General features: G+C 43.7%; 1 protein-coding gene across 5 annotated transcripts in view; it reads right to left on the reverse strand.

Moving 5' to 3' along the window:
* Positions 1–20,856, reverse strand: part of SMYD2 (SET and MYND domain containing 2) — a 104,053-nt gene that overhangs the window by 60,311 nt on the left and 22,886 nt on the right. For 3 of the 5 annotated variants that reach the window (XR_004178607.1, XM_021927244.2, XM_009187510.2), the window contains exons 2-5: positions 19,227–19,290; positions 9,609–9,719; positions 6,352–6,412; positions 5,506–5,630 (exon numbers count right to left, since the gene is read on the reverse strand). Coding sequence is in view for 4 of the 5 variants with exons in the window: in XM_021927244.2 (XP_021782936.1) it covers positions 5,506–5,630; positions 6,352–6,412; positions 9,609–9,719; positions 19,227–19,290 (361 nt within the window). In the remaining variant the exon portion in view is untranslated. The remainder of the gene's footprint in view (positions 1–5,505; positions 5,631–6,351; positions 6,413–9,608; positions 9,720–19,226; positions 19,291–20,856) is intronic. The other 2 variants (XM_009187520.4, XM_021927250.2) reach the window with 2 other exon arrangements.

Here is a 20,856-nt window from a genome sequence, read left to right on the forward strand (position 1 = left end):
CAGAACTGTGATGCATCCCTTAGCGTAGCCTACCTACCATGTGAATACAGTGGCCTACGCATGCCAAAGACCCCCAAGACTCTGAGGACTGATGTTTGCATACTTGCATGGGAGTTAAGATACCTGGAGTCTAATCTCAATTCTGCTACAGCTCTGTTGTATGATCGTGAGCCTATCACTGAATCACTGTGTCTTTAAAGAAAAGAATCAATCTGGCTGGGCATGGTAGCTCACGCCTGTAATCCCACCACTTTGGGAGGCTGAGGCAGGCGGATCACCTGAGGTCGGGAGTTCGAGACCAGCCTGACCAACATGGAGAAACCCCATCTCTACTAAAAAAAAAACAAAAAACAAAAAACAAAAAACAAAATTAGCCGGACGTGGTGGCGCATGCCTGTAATCCCAGCTACTCGGGAGGCTGAGGCAGGAGAATATTTGAACCCAGGAGGCAGAGGTTGCGGTGAGCCAAGATTGCATCATTGTACTCCAGTCTCGGCAACAACAGCAAAAATCTGTCTCAAAAAAAAAAAAGGAATCAATCCAATGCTCATCTCATAAGGTGAGGCGGCAATATGAAGCCCTTATTCATCTAATCTAATTGCTATCCCTCTCTCTGTTAGGGAAGGCAGAGGGATTGAGGGCTTAAAGCAAAGGCACTGACACCTTGCCTTTCAAGTCTCAGCCGAATCAACTACAGGCCACCTTCTCATCCTTTAAAAGAAATGTGCGGGGCAGCTGGCTCACGCCTGTAATCCCAGCACTTTGGGAGGCCAAGGTGGGTAGATCACCTGAGGTCAGGAGTCCAAGACCAGTCTGGCCAACATGATGAAGCCCTGTCTCTACTAAATATGCAAAAATTAGCCGGGCCTAGTGGCATGCACCTGTAATCCCAACTGCTCCAACTACTTGGGAGGCTGAGGCAGGAGGATTACCTGAACCTGGGAAGTGGAGATTGCAGTGAGCTGAGATTGCACCACTGCACTCCAGCCTGGACAGCAGTGTGACTCTATCTCAAAAAAAGAAAAAAGAAAAAAAAAGAAACATTGCATAGAAAAATACCAAGGGCAACTTTCACCATTCTGGAAGCCTAACTTAGAGCAAGCAGGCTGAAAATGAGGACTATACATGTCTAACTTATGTACTGCTCTATAAACTTATTCTTTCCACAGATATGTCCTGGAGCCCTTATATGCTGGGCACTGGGCACAGAAAGACAAACAGGTTGAAAATTTGTGGCGTCAAAGAATACCAGACTATTAGAAGACAATTCAGTAGGTGATCTTCATATGTCTCTAAAATTTCAGTGCTGGAAGAAAACCCAGAGTCTACTTTTTAGAGGACGAAACTGAAGTCAGAGGGGAACAATGATTTGTCTACAGTCATAAAGCTACTTGGTGACAAAGGCTGAGACCCCTGCTTGTCCCACGCTGCTATGAAGTCTCTGTCCGTGAGGCACTCACACTGAACAATTCCAATCCACTCTCTTCTGCACTTGGAGACACTGAACTGTTACAATTCAGGTCAACAGATGGGCTTTGTAAAACTAGCATCCTCCGAGCACTCACTCTGGGCCAGGCACTGTGCTAGGTACTTCAGATTTACCATCTCATAAATCTGTAGTATCACTATAGCATTACTACAGCAACTCATTTTACAGATGTGAAAATTGAGGCTCAGGAAGGTTCAATGATTAAGTGACTTGCTCAAGGACATGTAAATGATAAGTGGCAGAACAGGAGTCAGAATTCAATTCTGACAGCAGCTCTGGTTTCTTCACACTGTACCATGTTCCTTCTAAAACTGGTCAGATCTACTAAAGGCTAATGTGGTTATTGTGCTTCACGTTAAAGGGCCAAACACAGGGGCTTGAAAACCTTGGCATACAAAGTGATAAGAGCTGAATGATAGGTATGACTTGCAGTACTCACAATTCAACATAAAAAGCACAAAATGGGAGGGTACTGTGGGTTAGTAAAATAATACACAGTCTTTGAAATCCTGAGGGGTTGGGCGTTTGTCAGTAGAAGACTTAGCATACTATTTTTTGTGCCAACTCTAAGTACCCTGACCAATTCTGTCATACAGACATTGACAAACAACCATTAACCAATGACCATCAACCAACACTAGGTAAGAGTAAATTAAAATTTTCATTCATTCAACAAAATTACCAGAGCATGACCTGTATCCTGTATTACAGTGGCTTCTAAAGGATCTGTGTATCATCTCAGACTGAATACTAGCACGCCTCAGCAGTGTCTGGTACAAATGTTTTCAGAATGAAACAATGAATCAGACAAGTTTGCAACAGTTTTCAAAACTTAGCTAGGGACAGCTTCTGACTACTTTGGGAGATGAGATTCTTGTTTCATTGCTTTTTCAGTTCCTCCTCTGCAGCAAGCCCACTTAGACCAGTCGATGACTCCAGATTCCTTCAGACTCAATCACTTTATGACCATCAGTCCCTTTATTCCCTCCCCTGCTCCTCTTACTGTGGAAGACTGTGTGTGTTTCTTCATAAGCTAAGGCTTCCATGAGCCTAAGAGTCATTACTTTTCCTTTCGTGATGGTGTTTAAGCCTACTTACATAGCAATTTTCCTGCCAGCTTTCCCTCCCTTCTGAAATATCCCTAGAGAAAAAAAAGTGAACTTATGTGTTAAGAAAAAATGCACGGTCCATGGTCCTTTTGCTGAAGTCAAATCAGGCGTAAGAACCTTGCTAAAGCTATTCTCATAATTAGCATTTAGACTAGATGTCGGCTGCACACCAAAAATACACTTCCCAATCATACATATGTTCCCAGTGATTAGAACACACCTCGATGCTGTCAAAGATGTGCGGTCACCTTGTGCTGCCAGCTGCTGCCAGGTCTCGAGGTAACCCACAACAGCCTCCCATGGACCGGACGGTGGAAAGGGCTCAGGGGCTGGAACAGCAGACACGTAGCTGCCGGCTGAGAGGTGGGACCAGTGGCATGTGGCTACGGCAGCACTTTGCATTTTTGCTTTGGAGTTTTCTTTGGGGATAGTAAATGCCCCCTTTCAAATTTACATATGAAAAAAGTATATGTGTGTATATTTGTGTGAACACATATAATCTCAAAATGTATACTTATTTGATAAAGTCAGTAAAGGAATTAATTCTCTGTAGTCACGTGTGTGTATACGTGTGTATGTATATGTGTGTGTATATACACATTTTTAAGGTATACGAATGCCCTGAATTTTCTGAGTCAGTCCATATTTCAAAGAGTCAGTCACTTTCACCACAAATATACTTCTACTTGTGAGATCAAGTGACTTGATTTTTGGTTATGAAAATGTGGTCCTATAACTACTGCGTCAACTTTGAGAAATCCTATCAGCATGCATCACTGCGTTAGAGGAAAAGCTATCTTTTTCCATAGCCAGAAAAGTAGATACTTTATGTTTACTTCATCTCTCTGCTTTCTCATATAACCACACTTCATCTAATCCAGAAAAAAATTATGTATTCGATTTTTCAGAAAATGTAAGAGAAGTCGATTCCTCACTTCCCATTGTCAGCCAAATCTACTGTCTCAGGATACTTAGGAAAGTACAATATAAACCCAGGATAATATGAAAATTACAAAGGTCTTTTATTCCTTCTACCTTAATACTCAAAACTTGAAGCCACTTTTTTACCTACAAGGAATAGCATATTTTTCTGATTATGACACTCACATAACTGAAATATATCTAAATAAACACAAAGTTTATAAAAGAATTCAATAAATTGTTAATAGTGGTTCAGTTTTGGGAAGCTGAGGTGGGCAGAAGTGATGAATGACTCACTTCCTTTTTTTTTTTTTTTCTCTTTATAGACAGGGTCTCACTCTGTTGCTCAGGCTGAAGTGCAGTGGTGTGATCATAGCTCACTGCAGCCTTGAACTCTTGGGCTCAAGCGATCCTCCTACCTCAGGCTCCTGAATAGCTGGGACTACAGATACACGCCATGGTGCCTGGCCACTTTCTTTACGTGTGTAATTTTTAAAGTGTGTGCTTTTTGCCTTTTTCTCCTTCTTAGCATGCTTTTTGTAAGTTATACACGCTCATTGTAGAAAATCCAGAAAGTCACCCAGTAAAAAGCCTAAATTTTCCCCCAACTCAGAAGACAACTGTGAACTTCCACTTAATCTTTAAGTTATGTATGTTTTCGTATTATACCCTTTTTTCATACTGCTTTGATACTTAATGTTATGTCATCAGCATTTCTCACACCTTTAGACAGTCTGTGAAACATAACTTATAAAGGTTATGTAACCCTCCATCACATGGAGATGCCATTATTTATGTAACCAAACCCCCACTACTGGCCATTTATAGTATTTCCTTTTCCTCTTTCCTTTTCCTCTTCCCTTCCTCCCCTCCCTTCCCTCATTCGTTCTTTCTTTTCTGCCTTTGGCTTTTAAAAGAATCCTACAATGAACAATTTGTATGTACGTCTCTGTCCATGATTTCTGATTAGATCCTTAGGACAGATTCCTGCAAATAGAGTTACTGGGCAAAGGGTGCATTAGGTAACGCTTATTCTATTCTAAGATAAAACCATGGAAGTGTCCACTTCATCTCTTTTACACATCCGGAGATTGATGTAGCTTCTTGCTCCCGTGGAGCAGAATTCTAGTATTTCTCTGGGAAGGTCACTTTCAACTAGATGCCCAGTTTGTAGAGGAAATCGCAAAGGCACACGGGAGAGAGAAATCCAATCTAGTAAGTCAGGCCAGGAAGAGCCACCCTCACAATAACAGGAAGGTTGTACGTTCCCCGAGGCATGGCCACTGCACCCTTTCTTCTCTCCTCCTAACAATGCCCAAGTCTTCGCCTTGCCAGTGGCCTAGTTTCCAAAGCTGTAATCACTTTCAAATTGCTCTTGCTTAGAAACCTAAGTTTTCCTTAGATCTGATTTCGGTAAACCTAGGCTTCTCTAAAACAAGATTTCTTAGCCACCGTCAGGAAAGACTTCCCACACCTAGACCCACTTGGGCTTCTCTCAGCAGTGACTGCCCTTCCTCGGGCCATCACAAAGGGCCCTCCTGTCGGGGCACCTGTCTTTGCCTCCGCTCTAACAGTGCAGCCTTGGTTAGAGTGAAAAAACACTACAGATAGAACAGAAGGTTCAAGAGAGTAAAAGTTAAATTTAATGTAGGAACTTCAAATGATCTTTTCTTTGCAAAGAGCTTAAAGTATGCCAGAGTACCAGGGCACTGACAACTCCTTTGTTTTCATGAACTCTTTGTGAGGCAGAGGCAGAGGCGAATTTCCTACACTCCACCTATCAATGAGGGCCAGCAGAGAGGACCTTGATCTGCTCAAGGTCACCAAGCAAGGCTATGGCAACACAGGGTCCAATTGGCTCAGAGCTTCGTTGTCAGGAAGATGTCATCGTTCTATTTGCATTCATCTTCACTGAGTGCGTGCTGGGGAGAGGGGCTTGGAGAGGGAAAGGCCAGACTGAGTGTTACCTGCTGTCGGCATCCTTACCTGTGCAAAGAGTACTACGAGGCTATCATTGTCGGGGAATTCGAGATGCCTGGAGTAAAAGTGATGGAGAGCAGCAATGTCACTCTGAATCAAATCCTTCTTCTCATTGTCTAACTTATCCAGATCTGTGGATAAATAATCCATTATTCTCACCTGGTAGAAAACACAGGATTTCTAGCTACATCCTATTGTTGCTGTAAATGATATAGAGAAAGGAAAGGGCAAAAAAAAAAAACCCCAAAACTAACATGTTGAACCCCCAGAGAACATTCTTCCCCATCACTTGGTTTAACTGACAAACCCTAGGGAAAGAAAGCAAGCCATTACTTCTTCCTCTCCCTCTGATGACTAGAAGTCACTCAGGACATGAGATTTCAACTGACTGTTAGTGACAAGGTCAGGGATGAGTAGCCATGACTCATAAACAGCTTCAGCCTAGTCAAGGGCCCCCCAATTGGCCCAGGAATCTGGGCCACAGTCAAACAACTGGACAACCCCTGATTTCATGGCTTTCAGTAAAAACATCAGCTATTTACAGGACTGCAATTCAGCAAAGATCCAAAAATATTCAGCATGCCAAGAGGGCCAGCAGGAGGTAACTCAGGGTGCAATAATTCCTCTTGGGAGCTCCTACCTCCTTTAATTATTTCCTAACAATCCTGTCAACTCAGAAGGAAAAAGCCAAAAGTGCTTTTCAAAACAGCACAAAAGTCAAAATAAAAACTAGTAATGAAAGAAATCACTACTCCTCTGAGCACAGGCTAGCCCGTCCTCGCTTCAATCCTGCCGAACCCATGTGAAACCTGTGGCTGAGAGAACTGCATGGCTGGTCACAGAAAGACTTACGTGATTCAAACTCCTTCACGGCTAACAATTTTTCCGAAGGTGTTCTCTCTGGGTGGATTTTCTAGCAATTGGGGAAGACATCATACAGATACAGATTTTTTAACAACCAGTGTAGAAAGCGGCACTTTCACTTTTACATCAACAAAAAGAAAAAGTAACAATTCTTAAGGAAGTAAAACAGGCACCCAAGGACTCCACCACTACGGCTCTCCAACAACCAAATCCAAAGACTCTTCTAAAGTGCTTTTTAAAATGTCTACTGCGTACCTAACACCCTGATAATACTATGCACATAGTAGGCTCAGAAATGCCTGTTATGGGAAAGAACAGGGCCGGACAACAACTTTTTAGGGTCTTTACTTAAAAGGACTGGGTCTACAGACAAACCATCCTATTTATTATTTCGCCTTCTAAAAAGGAACAAAATCAAACCCCCCATCCATTTTACACTTTCTTTAAGCATAGGCTAAAATGATCTCAAATTCTGTGTTTCAAAAAGAACACTTTTGGTTGTATCTGTGAGCCCAGATTCACTTTAAACGTGTTGCTGGCTTTGTTCTAGACACCCCAAGAGGAGCTAACAATAGTAAACCCGCTAGGCTTTGAGAACATGAATAAACTTGGTGTTGACAAGAGTTCAAAGGCAGAGCTCAGGAGCTGGCCCAAGGCCGTGTCTTTGTAATCTGGCTATTCAATTTGGGGATACAGGTGGTCTAGCAGGGCACGCTCACCTCCCTAGTTAACATGTTAAGCCTCCCCTTGGTAGTTTGGTAGCCTGTCTCCCCTAATCCTTTGCAAGTTACTAGAATACAAATGGTCTGTTTTTTTAATCATCAAGTCCTATAGAGATGAAAAGATGGGCAGGTAACTTTCATTTAATACACTATTAGTAGTAGTAGTAATTATAATAAAAGTTGAATGAAGCTTGTATAAACTCATCTTTGCATTCAGACTACCCTCCTGGTGCCGAAATATCTCAATAGTTCTTTTTTAGAGCACAAATCTTCCATTCACGGAATGCATTTTCGTAAGATTTATAAGTCATCTCTCTTGGGAAAGCTTTTCATTCAGGAAAGTCTACCAGCCTCTTCTGAATTCTTAAAATATCACTATACATATCATCAATAATTCAGGGGAAGAAAATAATAAAACACCGGCTTGGCCACCCAATCCTCCCAAGATGCGCAGAGATCCCATCTGATGACTTACTAGCTCTGATGCCTCACCCAGTCATCCTATTCCCTCTGACTCATTCAGCCCAAATACTCTGCATAAATTTAAAGATAACTGTTATTAAGGATCCGAAAGTTAACCTCCTGCAGGGAAAGAATTCTGATGCTTTGGTCTCACTTTACAGGCAACCCATGAATGGCTTTGGATACTCTCAGCTGGCGAGGCAGCATTTCAGCAAGCACCTGACCTAAGCTGAACATAGTGGAAAGATGACCTCAGAGTTTGGAAATGTTCTACTTCTGTTTACACAGCCCAGGATCCTAACCTGGTCTGGGGACAGATACATGCTAATCCTTTCCATCACATTTGGCTTAGATTAAAAAATAGAAAAATTTTAAGGGTAGAGGAGGGCTGGTAGGTATATGGAAGAGGTAGATGAAATTTCAGTTTTGTTTTTTTTTTCATTTTTAAAGACAGGGTCTCATTTACTTTGTTGCTCAGGCTGGAGTACGGTGGCACAATCACAGCTCACTGCAGCCTTGAAGTTCCGGGTTCAAGCAATTCTCCTGCCTCAGCCTCCAGAATAGCTGGGACCACAGGTGTATACCACCACACCTGGGAAATTTTTTTAATTTTTAAAATTTATTATAGAGAATGGGTCTCACTTTGTTGCCAAGGCTGGTCTCCAACTCCTGGATTCAAACAATCCTGCTGCCTTAGCCTCCCAAAGTGCTAAGATTACAGGTATGAGCCACTATGCCTGCCCAGCTGAAATTTCAGCTTTAAAAGATTTATAATCCAGAGGCCCTGCCGCCAACTTCTCTGACAACACAGAGGAGCAAGACCTCCACAGCCTGGATTTAGGCCTTCTAAGCCCCACACTGCCTATTTCATTGGATCACAAGGACAAGTCCTATGGCATTTTCCTGTCCTCTTTTTAGTTTGGCCCTTCCAAGATTGGGTGTCTAATTGTCATGCAATCAGCAAGAACGAACCAGATCGGGGGAGAACAGTCAGTGTGGTGGCTAAAGCAATTTCATCCTGGATGTTGATGCACCACGTTGACTTCTGGTTAACTCCTGCTCTGGGAATGCTTCTAAGATTTCTACTTTATCTACAGTTACCTTAAATCCTGCCTTAGGTCAAAACAATCTTGAGCACAAATCTTGCTCTCAGGCAGATTCGCACAGCATCCCTACCTTTCCTTGTAACTGCTGTACACATTTCTTCCCCATGGTATATAAGCCCTGGGTCTGGCGGGTAATGGTGCAGGGATCCACCATCTTGTCTTGCTGCCGCCCAAGACATAGACATGGCTTCAGTTCATAAGTCCTAGTAAGTGTTTCTAATAAACTGGATTTGTCAGCTTCTTTCTTCTGTCTCTCAGCTTCCTTAGTCTTTGAGAGTAAGTTTGCATAGGCCTGCCCACCAGGCCGATAGTCTGACTATTCTGACTCTGAATAGTCAGAGTTGGCACCACCTCTGGAGAAAGCCATTGATGACTATCATCTGTTTCCATCAAGGGCGCCTCTTTCTTTCCTCCTTCTTCACTCTTTTTTTTTAACTCTCTTCCCCTCTCCCTAGCCTCTATTTCTACTTTTCCACTCTTTCTCTTCTTTGCACAGCCACGAGGCTGCTCCATCCAATTATTTGCCTGCCTATGCACAGGCAAGAAAGGAGCCAAGAAACAGCAGAATATTGCACAGGACAGGGGAACAGAGTACACTCTTTATGTCAGAATGGACAGGGGAAGATCTCAAAGCTGCTCAGACCAATCTGCTTCCCTAGGAAGCTCTAATTATTTGGGGTCAGGCTTTTCATGTCATATATTTCTATGTAAACCTATCATGAAAACAGCTCAGAATTTCAGAGCTGTGGCTATGCTCCTGGTCTGGGGTGAGCACAGGGCACACAACGAACCAGATTATGCCTGGAGTATTTTCCCCACCCTTGTCCATATGGATAAGATAGGAAATGGAGTCTAAGGATGTTTAACGAGAGATGGTTACCAAAGGTCAGTTACTCATCTTTCTGACCTTTAAAAAAAAAATAAAATGCACTTGAACACTGTCCCATTTCCTCACCTGTTTGGCCAGAATCCTTGCTGTTAGTCTTACAGTCTCCGAGGGATTCCAGTTTTCCCCAAAAACAACCATGGGAGAACATTCCAGCTTGTGCATGGGCCAATCTTCTTTCTGGAAAGATTGAAAAAAACATTATTAAAGAACAGCACATACACCGGAATAAAGTGTGAGAGAAGAGGATGCAATGAGTCCCCCTAGTTAAGGTCAAGTAAAATATGTTTCCTTTTGGAAAACACGAGGATGCTCACAAAAGCTAGAGATAAAAACATCCTTTAAGATAGACAGGATTGTATGACCTCGACTCAGGCCTGGTCAAGGTTGTTGGGAGAAGATCTACTTTGTGTTTTTTTCAAGCACCTCATGGCTTTCTGCAGCTCCTCATTATTCCAAACAACACATACATTTTTCCATCATCTGTTCAAGCTGTCAAATTGCAGAGGGAGTGATTTGAGTATCAGCCATTGATTTGGCTCTGTTGCCTCACAGTTCCGCTCTGGTTTTGTTCTCACGTCAGGGCAAATAATGAAGAGTTGACTTACACGGCAATGAGTCCCTTTTACAGGTGACTTTTTAAAAAGCACAAATGAGGGTTCCATGAAGGGCAACACTGGAAGAAATTTAGGAATATTTAGGACTTCCCAAAGATGCACTGGATAAAACAGTAGTTTTCTTTCTTTCTCTCTTTCTTTCTTTCTTTTAGATGGAGTCTCGCTCTATCGCCAGGCTGGAGCACAGTGGCAGGATCCTGGCACACTGCAACCTCTGCCTCCTGTGTTCAAGCGATTCTCCTGCCTCAGCCTCCTGAGTAGCTGGGATTACAGGTGCCTGCCACCATGCCCAGCTAATTTTTGTATGTTTAGTAGAGATGGGGTTTCACCATGTTGGCCAGGATAGTCTTGATCTCTTGACCCCATGATCCGTCCGCTTTGGCCTCCCAAAGTGCAGGGATTACAGGCTTGAGCCACCATGCCTGGCCTAACAGTAGTATTCTTTCTATCATATGCCCTGAAGTTTTCCTGCCCCAGGTAGGGGGATGAAGGACACTTGCTGCTGGAAGGGTGGAGGCGTCATCACTTGAGATGGGGAAGGCACTGAGAGAAGGACACCATGGTGTTTTGGAGGCCAAGGGAGGAAAGTACTTTGAGGACTAGGGAGTAAATGATGATGCCAGTGCTGGAGATAGGCTTAGTGTGAGATGACGGAGAATGTGACTTGGAATCATGGAAGCTTCTTGGTTTTCATAAAAACCAGTTTTGGTGGGATGATGGGGTAAGAAACGACTGGGAGCAAATTCAAGAGAGAATGAAAGGAGACACAGCTTAGAGTAGTGGGAAGTTGCGGGGGATTTTTTTTTTTTTTTTTTTTTTAGGTGGGAAATGTCAGAGCATGTTGTATACTGATGGGAGCCCTTACAAACTGTCTCTTTCACGACGGGGTACTGTCCTCTCTGTCCTTGACCTTCCCTAGCTCAGAAAATGGCCATAAATGCTCAGGGCAGGGAGGCTGATGTGGGTGGATCACCTGAGGTCACGAGTTTGTGACTGGCCTGGCCAACGTGGTAAAACCCCATCTCTACTAAAAATAAAAGAATTAGTCGAGCATGGTGGCATGTGCCTGTAGTCCCAGCTACTCGGGAGGCTGAGGCAGGAGTATCGCTTGAACCCAGGAGGCGGAGGTCGCAGTGAGCCGAGATTGCACCACTGCACTCCAGCCTGGGCAACAGTGTGAGATTCTGTCTCAAAGATAAAATACATGCTCAGGCCAGAAAGCTAGAGTTATCCTTGGCGCTGCTCTCTCACTCACACTCCACATTCAGTCAGTTCTGGCAAATCCTCTGTCTCTGCCCAGAATCTGATCCCATCTTAGTGCCCCAACCTTTCTATCCGGCTGCAGCCCCACCGTCTCTCATGACTAATGTCCTGCCACTGCCTTCTAACTGGATGCCCGCTTCTGTCCTTGCTCCCATGGACTAGGTTCCAGAGAGCAGCCTGAGGGATCCTGTTGACAAAACTCAGATCAGGCCAGTCCTCAGCTCAAAACCTAATGGCTTTTCTCATCCAGGCAAAAGGCCAAGTGCTAAAGGTAACCTAGGAGGCCTACGTGATGGGAGTGCCCCTGCACCATCCCCAGCCCGTCATCTCCCACCGCACTCTCGCCTGCCTCACTGCACTTGGCCACAGCAGTGTCCTGGCCGTGCCTGGAGCCATGCACCTGCCTCAAGGCCCTTTGCACTTGCTCTGTTTTGTGGCTAGCACTCTCCTCCCCTGGATATCTATGTGGCTCCCTCCCTCCTCCTCTCCAGCCGCTGCTGGAATGTCACCTTCTCAAGATACCTGCCACCATCACCCTGTCAGAAACAGCACTTCCCCATCATTCTCCCTTTCCTTGTTTTCTGCAGCTTCTTAGTACTTCTCACCACCTGAGCATATTACAAATTGATTAGTTGTTTGGTTTAGTATCTGTCTCTCCCAGGAAAATAAAGAAACTTTATTTTGTTCATAGCTGTAACCCCAGAACTGACAACAGTGCCTGGCATTTACTAGGCACTCAATATAGTTGCTGAAGGAATGAAGATGTCTCCCTACCCCCTTCCCTCCACCCTGATCCCCCAAGAAGGAAGCACATACTGTCACTTAATGATTTAATGCAGTCTGTGGTACAGCCCCTTAGCTCAAGTTCTGGGCCAAGATGTTCTGCAGAGTTAAATAACGCCGCGCCAAATATAACTAAGAGCAGGGAGGAAAAGAAATGACAAGATATGCACAAGGGAGAAGAGAATCTGTTTTTAGCCAAAGCCTAAAATGAGAGCATGGTGATGAGGCGAAGAGGTGGGAACAGGTGGGTCTGGCTCCCTGCAGACTAATCAGCTCCCTCCTCAGCTGCAGAGCAAAGAGGAAAAGACAGAGATGACCCTCGGGATATCTGTGGGGATAAGGGGACCTACCAGCTGGGGAGAGATGGATCATTATCAACTATAGACAAATGCCCACTCTGACTCCAGGAACTCCAAGAAAACTCCAAGACATGAACTCTGTCCCTAATGGGCCTGCAAGCTGTTGTTTTCTGAACTGCAGGTGGTGCTTTGGTGTTTAGCAACTACAATGAATTCCTGGGAAGTTAAATATGAACATTTATTAATATAACTATTATTTATAAAATACAATCTATTTATTAATGTAGTTGATTTAAAATTAATTTTACTGTAAATATTACATAATGGTAACATTTATTGATATAAATGTCCTCAAAAGGAAGGGAATCAAACATAAGGAAAGCTCTGGGAGGAAAGCAGAGTGCTGTCAAGCAGGAGGGCTACTGACCTGGCACTCAAGAAACCTGCCATTTATTCCCACTCTGCAGCGAAACAGCTGTGTGACTACGCAGGTCTCTTAATCCCTTCGCATCTGTCTCCTTGGCTGTAAACAACATGATCCTTAAGTTACTTAGCAAGTCCAGAATTCTGAGTCTATGAGTTTACACCTTCCAACAGTGATAATCAGATATTAAGCTTGAAGACTACCAACAAATGTGGGCCAAATACAGATCATCAGGCATTCATGCAGATGCAAAGGATCCCATCAGCAGATCCACAAGAAGCACTCAGAACAGTGCCTGGCCCAGGCTGCGCTCTGAAACGTTGGTAATTGTTCATTCGTTCAACAAGTCCTGCAACTGACCCTAGAGGCAGGGATGGAAGATGAAGTCTTTGACTTCAAGCAGTTTATGGCAATGTCAGAACCAAGATAAAACAGCACCTACAATTAGATACAGTCCCACTCATAGCAGTTAAAATCAGGTAACTGGATAAACAAGAAAATGCAGAATCAGGTTAAACTTCATTAAAGAAAATTTACCATAGTAATACTGTTTCACTTTCTTTTTTGAAGGTGGATTAACGGAGGAAGGGCAGAGATATACCACGATGGCACTGCACAGCTTTAATTCTTAAAAAAGGAAGATGTGATAGTATCTAGTAAAAATGTCAGGTTTTAAGCATATTTCGATACATTCTCTTCTATCACAGAGATGGTCCACATATTTTAAAGAACCTGACAGAGGTAACTACCCTAGTTTTGCCCGTAAGAAATTATAAGCAAACAGACTGGACAAAATTGAAAAAAAAAAATTAGGCTAACCTGATGAATAGGAATGAATGTTATAAATTATTTTTGAATACTGGCAGTACTGCTGTATACAGAGTGATTTTGCAACTCTTTATGCTTTTTAAAATGTTATCCATTTTTCTAAAAGTTTTCCCACTATTCTTCAAAATTCAAGATAGTGCTCCTGCCCTGATTGCAATCCTTATAAAATTTTCTGTAAACCAGGATCTCATTTTCCAAAACTAAAATAAAATAATAAAATACACATATAAGCACAGAAGGGATTCAGGAAGATATATACCAAAGTATTTTCTCAAGGAATCAGATTATGAATACTTATTCTGTTCTAGTAGTCTGCACTTTCTGATTCTCCCATAATGAGGACAGATTGTACAACTTAATCAAATCTATAAAAAAGGTGAGATATGGAATTTTTCATACTGATGATCCTCTTTTAAAACTTCTAATTCATTTTCAACTAAGATAATAACTACTGTGCATGGCTTTCACTTTTGCGCCTAGTCAAAAATGCTTAAAGATGCATAAAGAGTTGCAAAATTGTCTCATGGTGCACCAGTATTTCCAGCACTGGAAGAAAAGAGTGATTACTATGGCATCCAGTTTCCTGCTGAGCAAATATGTTGCCTTCCTCGATAAGGAGACTGGATTTTCATCATGAAGTCCCTTTCCTGCCTCTAGCATTTGGTGTTTCTATTCTTCTAACAACAAACACAGTCTACCTGTACACATTCACATGTGATTTCTTAAAATGTGGAACAGGGAGAAAATGTCACAGGATTTCTGCTTTCCACTAGCATGATCCTTAAGAAGAAGAGTACAAAAGCAATCAGGTGGACACCTGACCACCTTATACACAGATGGCTCATGCTGCTGAGCTACCATCACTAGGACATACGCTTTGCGTTTTCCCAATCTAAGCGATGAGACATACTCAGTCATTCACATGCATTTCTTCCTACTGGTGATATTAAAGGTTTAGACAAAAAGATTGGCCCAAATTTAAGATGCTTCCTATGGCTGACAGGAGAGAACTGATCCAGGATTGAACCTAAGACTCTGGCCCCATTACACTAATCACCCATAACAATAGCATTTATTAGACATGTTCTATACTTCAGTTATTTTCTAGTTAATGATAAGGGCCTACTATTTTCTCACATGCTCCTCATACACACTTAAAAAAAATCCCTTCCTACTTTCAAAGCTTACTCATAACCCCCTCAGCTCTAAAACACACAGGTTTTCTTCTTTATAGTCATTACGGTTAAGAAATATACCCTAGAAATTTCTACTGCACAATGATTTATTCTATATAATAACTTTCTAAAACTCTTCTCTTGAAAATATCCTGGTACAATTCATGGGTGAATGGGTGAATGAATAATATACTTTGCTTCCCAGGTGTATTTAGAAAAATAAATACAGTTCATTAAAACACACAGGTTACAAAATAACACGCCCAACTAAAAAGGAATTTCTGTTTCTTTTGTATTTCCTCCCATTACCCTTTCATGCATTAGCAATTAAAATCTTTCCTCTGGCACCATCACACTGAGTCAAGTGAACTAAGAGGAAAGTAACAGGACAAGACAGAACCAAACTGTATCAAATAAAGCAAAATCCGAAAGCACAGCATGCAGACAGAAGAGGGCTTGGGGAGAACATACACCATGGCTAGGATCCCCTAAGAAGCTTTACTCTGTGTAAAGAGGAAACCCCCAGAAAGCAATGTGAGCCTTTAGGACTCTGGGAGAGGTTTCTGGCCAAGGCGACAATGGACGCAGCTCTCCCCTTTCACATCCACTGAAGGCCACTTCTCTTTCTCTGACATTCCCACAGCACCTCCTTTTCTAGAGGGCCCTCACTTCTCCCAAGCACACTACTGTAAAGGGGTGAAAGCCCTCCCCAAGTAGTGTGTAAAGTCTCATCTTCATTCTGCCACTGTTTGACCTTGGGAGATCTTGGATCACCCAACCACTTGGGACTATGCTTTCTTATCTACTGACACATTGAACTTGATAACCTCTATCCCAACTCCACCATCTGCTGTGTGGCACCGACCACTTGATGACTCCAGGGAGGTAGGGCCTACCTTTGAGAAAGCACCAGTTAATTACTGGCAGCTGAGGGCCACGCTTTCTTAGGTGGAGAATCACTCAATTACCTTCCTCATCGCCGCTCTTGTTTTGTGCCACGTTTTATCCTTTAAGCAGAGCCTCTACTTTGATCCCATGCAAGCGCTCCCTTAAGCCAAACCCTGAACACATTTTTATCTGGAGCAGATGCCCCAGATTCCTCCCTAATGATTTCCTTTACGAAGCCCTTGCACTACCCTTTATTTCTAGGCACTTACTTTTATTAAACCTTTATGTCTGCTCTATCTCTTTATAATACACTGCCCATACTTATTTAGTTCTTCAGTACTAAAGGATGAAAAACCTTAATGGTCATTAGCCTCTTCCTTCAGCAGTGGGAGAGAGATGAAACAGAAATGAAACTTACAGGTCAGATCCAGCCTGCCACCTCTAGAAACAAGAGGCTTCAGGAGCTGCGGTACCACTCACCTCCTACAAGGGTGCTTTGGTCACCGGATACTTAACAGAAGCACAGGAAAGCAGAATTGCAGAAGTAATCCCCAGTGCTCAGGGTGCCCCTGCCCGGGAACTGAGTAAGCAGCAGGGGAAACTCCATCACGAGGCTGAACACAGCAGGCTCTCTTGGCCTGCAGCCTTGCACCAGTAGAATCACATAACTGTTTCCTCCATCCTGGAGTTCCTTGCTCCCCTAAACAATTGGCTCATTATGAAGTGACCACCTGTACAGTTTTGTTCAAGGGCGGGACATCTAGACTGTTCAACTTCTTGTTGTAGAGTAATAAACTGGCATTGTGGCACATACAGGTTGGGATATTGGTTAATGTGAGCCTCCCCCAAGGGAGGACACCCCTCATTGCACGCTTACAAATGAGGTCTCTGAATCTACACATCTGGGATTCTAGGTCCTGGGGACAGGGAAACCATAAAGGGCATCTCAAATCCCAACGTGGGCCATGACGATTCATCAAAATACTGCCACCCCGTAAGGCCTAACAGAAGACAGTTTAGCAGCATGCTCAGGAGACTCAGACTCGGAGCTAACTCCACATGCCACATACTCTGATGGTACTCATTAATACTCTGTTCACAGCTACTTAACGGAGTTAAGACTCATTTTATAATAAGCATTGTTCACACAACATACACCATCATTACCCTCAAGTTCTTAGAATCCAGTCATTCTCTCAGGCTGAAAAACCAAGCTCCTTAAATCAAAACTATGCTGTTTATTTCTTTGCATAAAGCTAAGCTTTAGTCTAGCCTGAATTACACAAATTCGATTTTCCTGTGGACTGTAATATGATTATTTATACTAACTCCTCACACCTGTATATAGGGTTACAGCTTATATAAAACTTTAATATCTTATCACATCACGTGGTCCCTAACTCATCAAGGTGGGCACCACTGTCCTCAGTTCAGATTTAAAGAAACTGAGCCTCGGGGATGTTTTGTAACTTGCCAATTTCTCTCTCTTTTGAGACAGAATTTCACTCTTGTCGCCCAGGCTGCAGTGCAAAAGCGTGATCTCCGCTCACTGCAACCTCCGCCTCCCAGGTTCAAGCAATTTGCTGGCCTCAGCCTCCACAGTAGCTGGGATTACAGGCACCCGCCACCATGCCTGGCTAATTTTTTCCTATTTTTAGTAGAGACGGGGTTTCACCATGTTGGCAAGGCTGGTCTTGAACTCCTGACCTCAGGTGATCCATCCCCCTTGGCCTCCCAAAGTACTGGGATTACAGGCGTGAGCCACCGTGCCCGGCCATAACTTGCCAATTTCATACAAGTAGCAGAGCCAGGACCTGCTCCTAGGACCACGGCCTCTTGCTACTCTATGCTATATGATCTGAACTACATGTGACTCCCTATGCTTGCTTTGCTACAGAACCAGAATGGAATGAGTTAACTTTTTAGAAGTGTTTAACTTACATATAGAAACAGCTAACTCATCTGGCAGGCCTAGAATCAAACTGTATATGTCGCAGGGCCTGCTGATCTCTACAATGCCAATGCACTACTCTATCTACAATTGGTAGGAGCAAAGTATGATCTTTCCTCTTCAAAAGAAGGCACCCTCCCCGAAAACTCAACTACGAGCTCCATTTATATTCTCACTGCCACACAGGCTGACAGCCTTTGGGAGCCTGCTGTGGGAAACACAGGGAAGGGGACGGTGCATATGGTCTTCAGAGCCAAGGCAGAGTCTGAGATTCGCAAGCCAAGGTCTCAGCCTGTGCTTCATTCTGGGGAGGGGCCGCTGTCCCTGGGGCGCTACAGTCAGATGAGACACCAGGGCTTAGCAATCTCTCCCACTGCTAAATAATGCTCTTTGAGGCCTTTCAAAGGCCAACAGTGTAGGGAGGTGAGAAAGAAAAAAAAAAATAGTGGGTAAGCCAAAGTAGACTGGGGATGGGGCTGGAGGGTGGGGAGGGGAGAAAGACGACACCAGGTATTTGGAACAACAAAAAGAGATGCAGATATGGAGAAAATCTTCCCTGTACCATAGAACCACCCCTTAACAGCATCACCATTTCCCAAGGTATATTAATAGGTTCCCTTTAAAAATAAATGCCAGGGGGAATATAGAGAGATCGAACAAGAAGGCTTACAAATTCACAATGCCATACTAGTGTATCAAAGACTATAACAGGTTCTGAAGTAAAGAGACCACGTTCCCCTAAATTGTTTGAACATGAAATGCATTTTCTGTGGAATATCTCCGAACATTTTGTGGAACGAGTGTTTACTGTAACAGTTTGAGAAATACCACTTTTAGGCCTTCAAAGAGTCTACCAAGAATTCCTCCAACATCCTCATTAACCTTCCCATTCCTACATTTCAGGATTCATTTGAGACTCATCCATCCTGAACCCCTCAGCCCTGACTGCTCCTGAGGCACTGGCCCCAATTACGAGTTCAGAATAGCCCCCCTCTGGCTATACAGAGTCTGGACCAGGGGCTCATCTGAGTCTCGCTGTAAGCAGGTTGGATTCAAACAGCCCAAGGGTAAGATGTAGCCTGCTATGGAGGAATTTATAAAAACACAACAATAAAAAATTTAAAAACTTAAAGACAGAATTTTAACATTGTTTATTTGTCATCTCTGCATTTTTCATCTGTGGCTGCAGTCCTTGGGCAAACTTGCTAGCACACCTGCCTGTATCTAACATGGTCTTCTCTTCTCCTGCACCTCAATTTTGGTGCTGCATGCGGCCTCAAACTGTTACTGCCTATCACTGGCTGCCTGTGAGGTTGGGGTCAGCATACATTCAAGGATATCCAGCCACATCCTATGCTTTCCAGCTCTGGCTACAGGGGGGCGCTGAGGAATGCCATGACAAGGAAGAGGAGGACTTCAGAGGAAATTAGGCCCTCCCTGCCAATGGCCCAGCACCTACCTGACACTCCACATTGCAGTAAAATGCCTGCTTGCATCTTCCACATTTGGACAATCCTTCTTTCCTTAAAAACAGAAAGGGCACTGTAGTGGTGAGAGGCACAGAAACGTGAAGCTGTACATTTTATCATGCAATAACAAAAGCCACCTGGTTGGAAAGCAGAGCCAAGGTTCACCTTACCTTACTCTCCCACCAAGAAGGCACATGTTCCTTAACGAGAGTTTGACCAGATTTAGCCTTTGAGGAGTGAGTGAGTCAAACAGCGCACGCACTCACATTTACCGAGCCCACCAGTATGAAGGGTGCTGTCCAAAGAGATGAGGGACAACGGCTCTGACTGACTGGTGACCTGGTCAAAATCACCAAGGCTATGAACATCATCTGTACTACTGGTCAGTAGTTTAGGGCAAGTCAAGGTTCTTATGTCCTGATTTTCTCATCTGCTAAAGAGGCACAGAAATAAACAAAACCATGTTGTAGGTTTGACCCCATGAAGATGGAGTGTTGGGATGTAGCTGCTCTAGTGAAAATCCCATGTGAGTGACAACTCTCATTATTTAGAAACTGCAAGTAATGCAAAGATGGAATTTAGTATGCTAGGACTATACGAATGTCGTCCAGAAAGCTACGTTTAAAAGTGCAACCTAGCAAGTGGAGATAGATTCTTTTTTTTTTTTTTTTAAAGACAGGGTCTCACTCTGTCACCCAGGCTGGAGTGCAGTGACATGATTCTGGCTCACTACAGCCTCGACTTCCCAGGCTTAGGCCATTCTCCCACATCAGCTCCCAAGTAACCGGGACTACAGGGCATGTGCCACCATGCCTGGCTAATTTTTGTATTTTTTGTAGAGACGGGGTTTCATCATGTTGCCCAGGCTGATCCCCAACTCCTGGGCTCAAGCCATCCACCCGCCTCAGCCTCCCAAAGTGCTGGTATTACAGGCATGAGCCACCGTGCCCCTGCCAAGAGATAGATTCTTGAATACAGTATTATGGGATCTGATGGCTACACATGCCCATTTTGTCAGTGTACTATTTAGCTATTCTTCTGCCTCTTCATAATGGGGTCAATTCAACTTATTCATTGTTATATCATTTTCCTGCTTCCCATAAAGGACGGGGACATTGTTGCTTCCCAACTGTTAGGTGCTAGCGTGTGTATTGTGTGAGATGAACCAAAGCTTTTTCAAAAGCTGAAAAGCCACTGAATTAAGCCACATACTACAAAACTCTTTACTTTTTTCCCGAAGTAGGGAACAATTACATTGTTTAAGTCAGAGCGCAATCGGTAAAACCTGCTGTCTAACTCTTTCCCGCCCCGGTGAAGCCAGCTTCCGGACTTGTGGAGATACCGACACCATGAAGCGGCTACGCTGCCGCAGAGCCACCCTGTGCCACCTCGTCCCACCTCCTCTGCAGCCCAGCAGAGCTGACGGGGATGGGGGCGGGAGCGTGCACGGTGGGGCTGACATCTTACAATACGGATATACATATTGTCACGCTGCAGAATCCTCCGCGGCTTCTCGTTAGCAAGTGGTAGTCACCACACTCCTCCCACAGAATCAAGGAAGTCTTCCAAAAATTCTACTGTTGGAACTAAACAGACTGCCTTGCAGCTTTCATGACAGCA

This window comes from Papio anubis, chromosome 1 (genome assembly GCF_008728515.1).
Source record: "Papio anubis isolate 15944 chromosome 1, Panubis1.0, whole genome shotgun sequence".
NCBI lineage: Eukaryota > Metazoa > Chordata > Mammalia > Primates > Cercopithecidae > Papio > Papio anubis.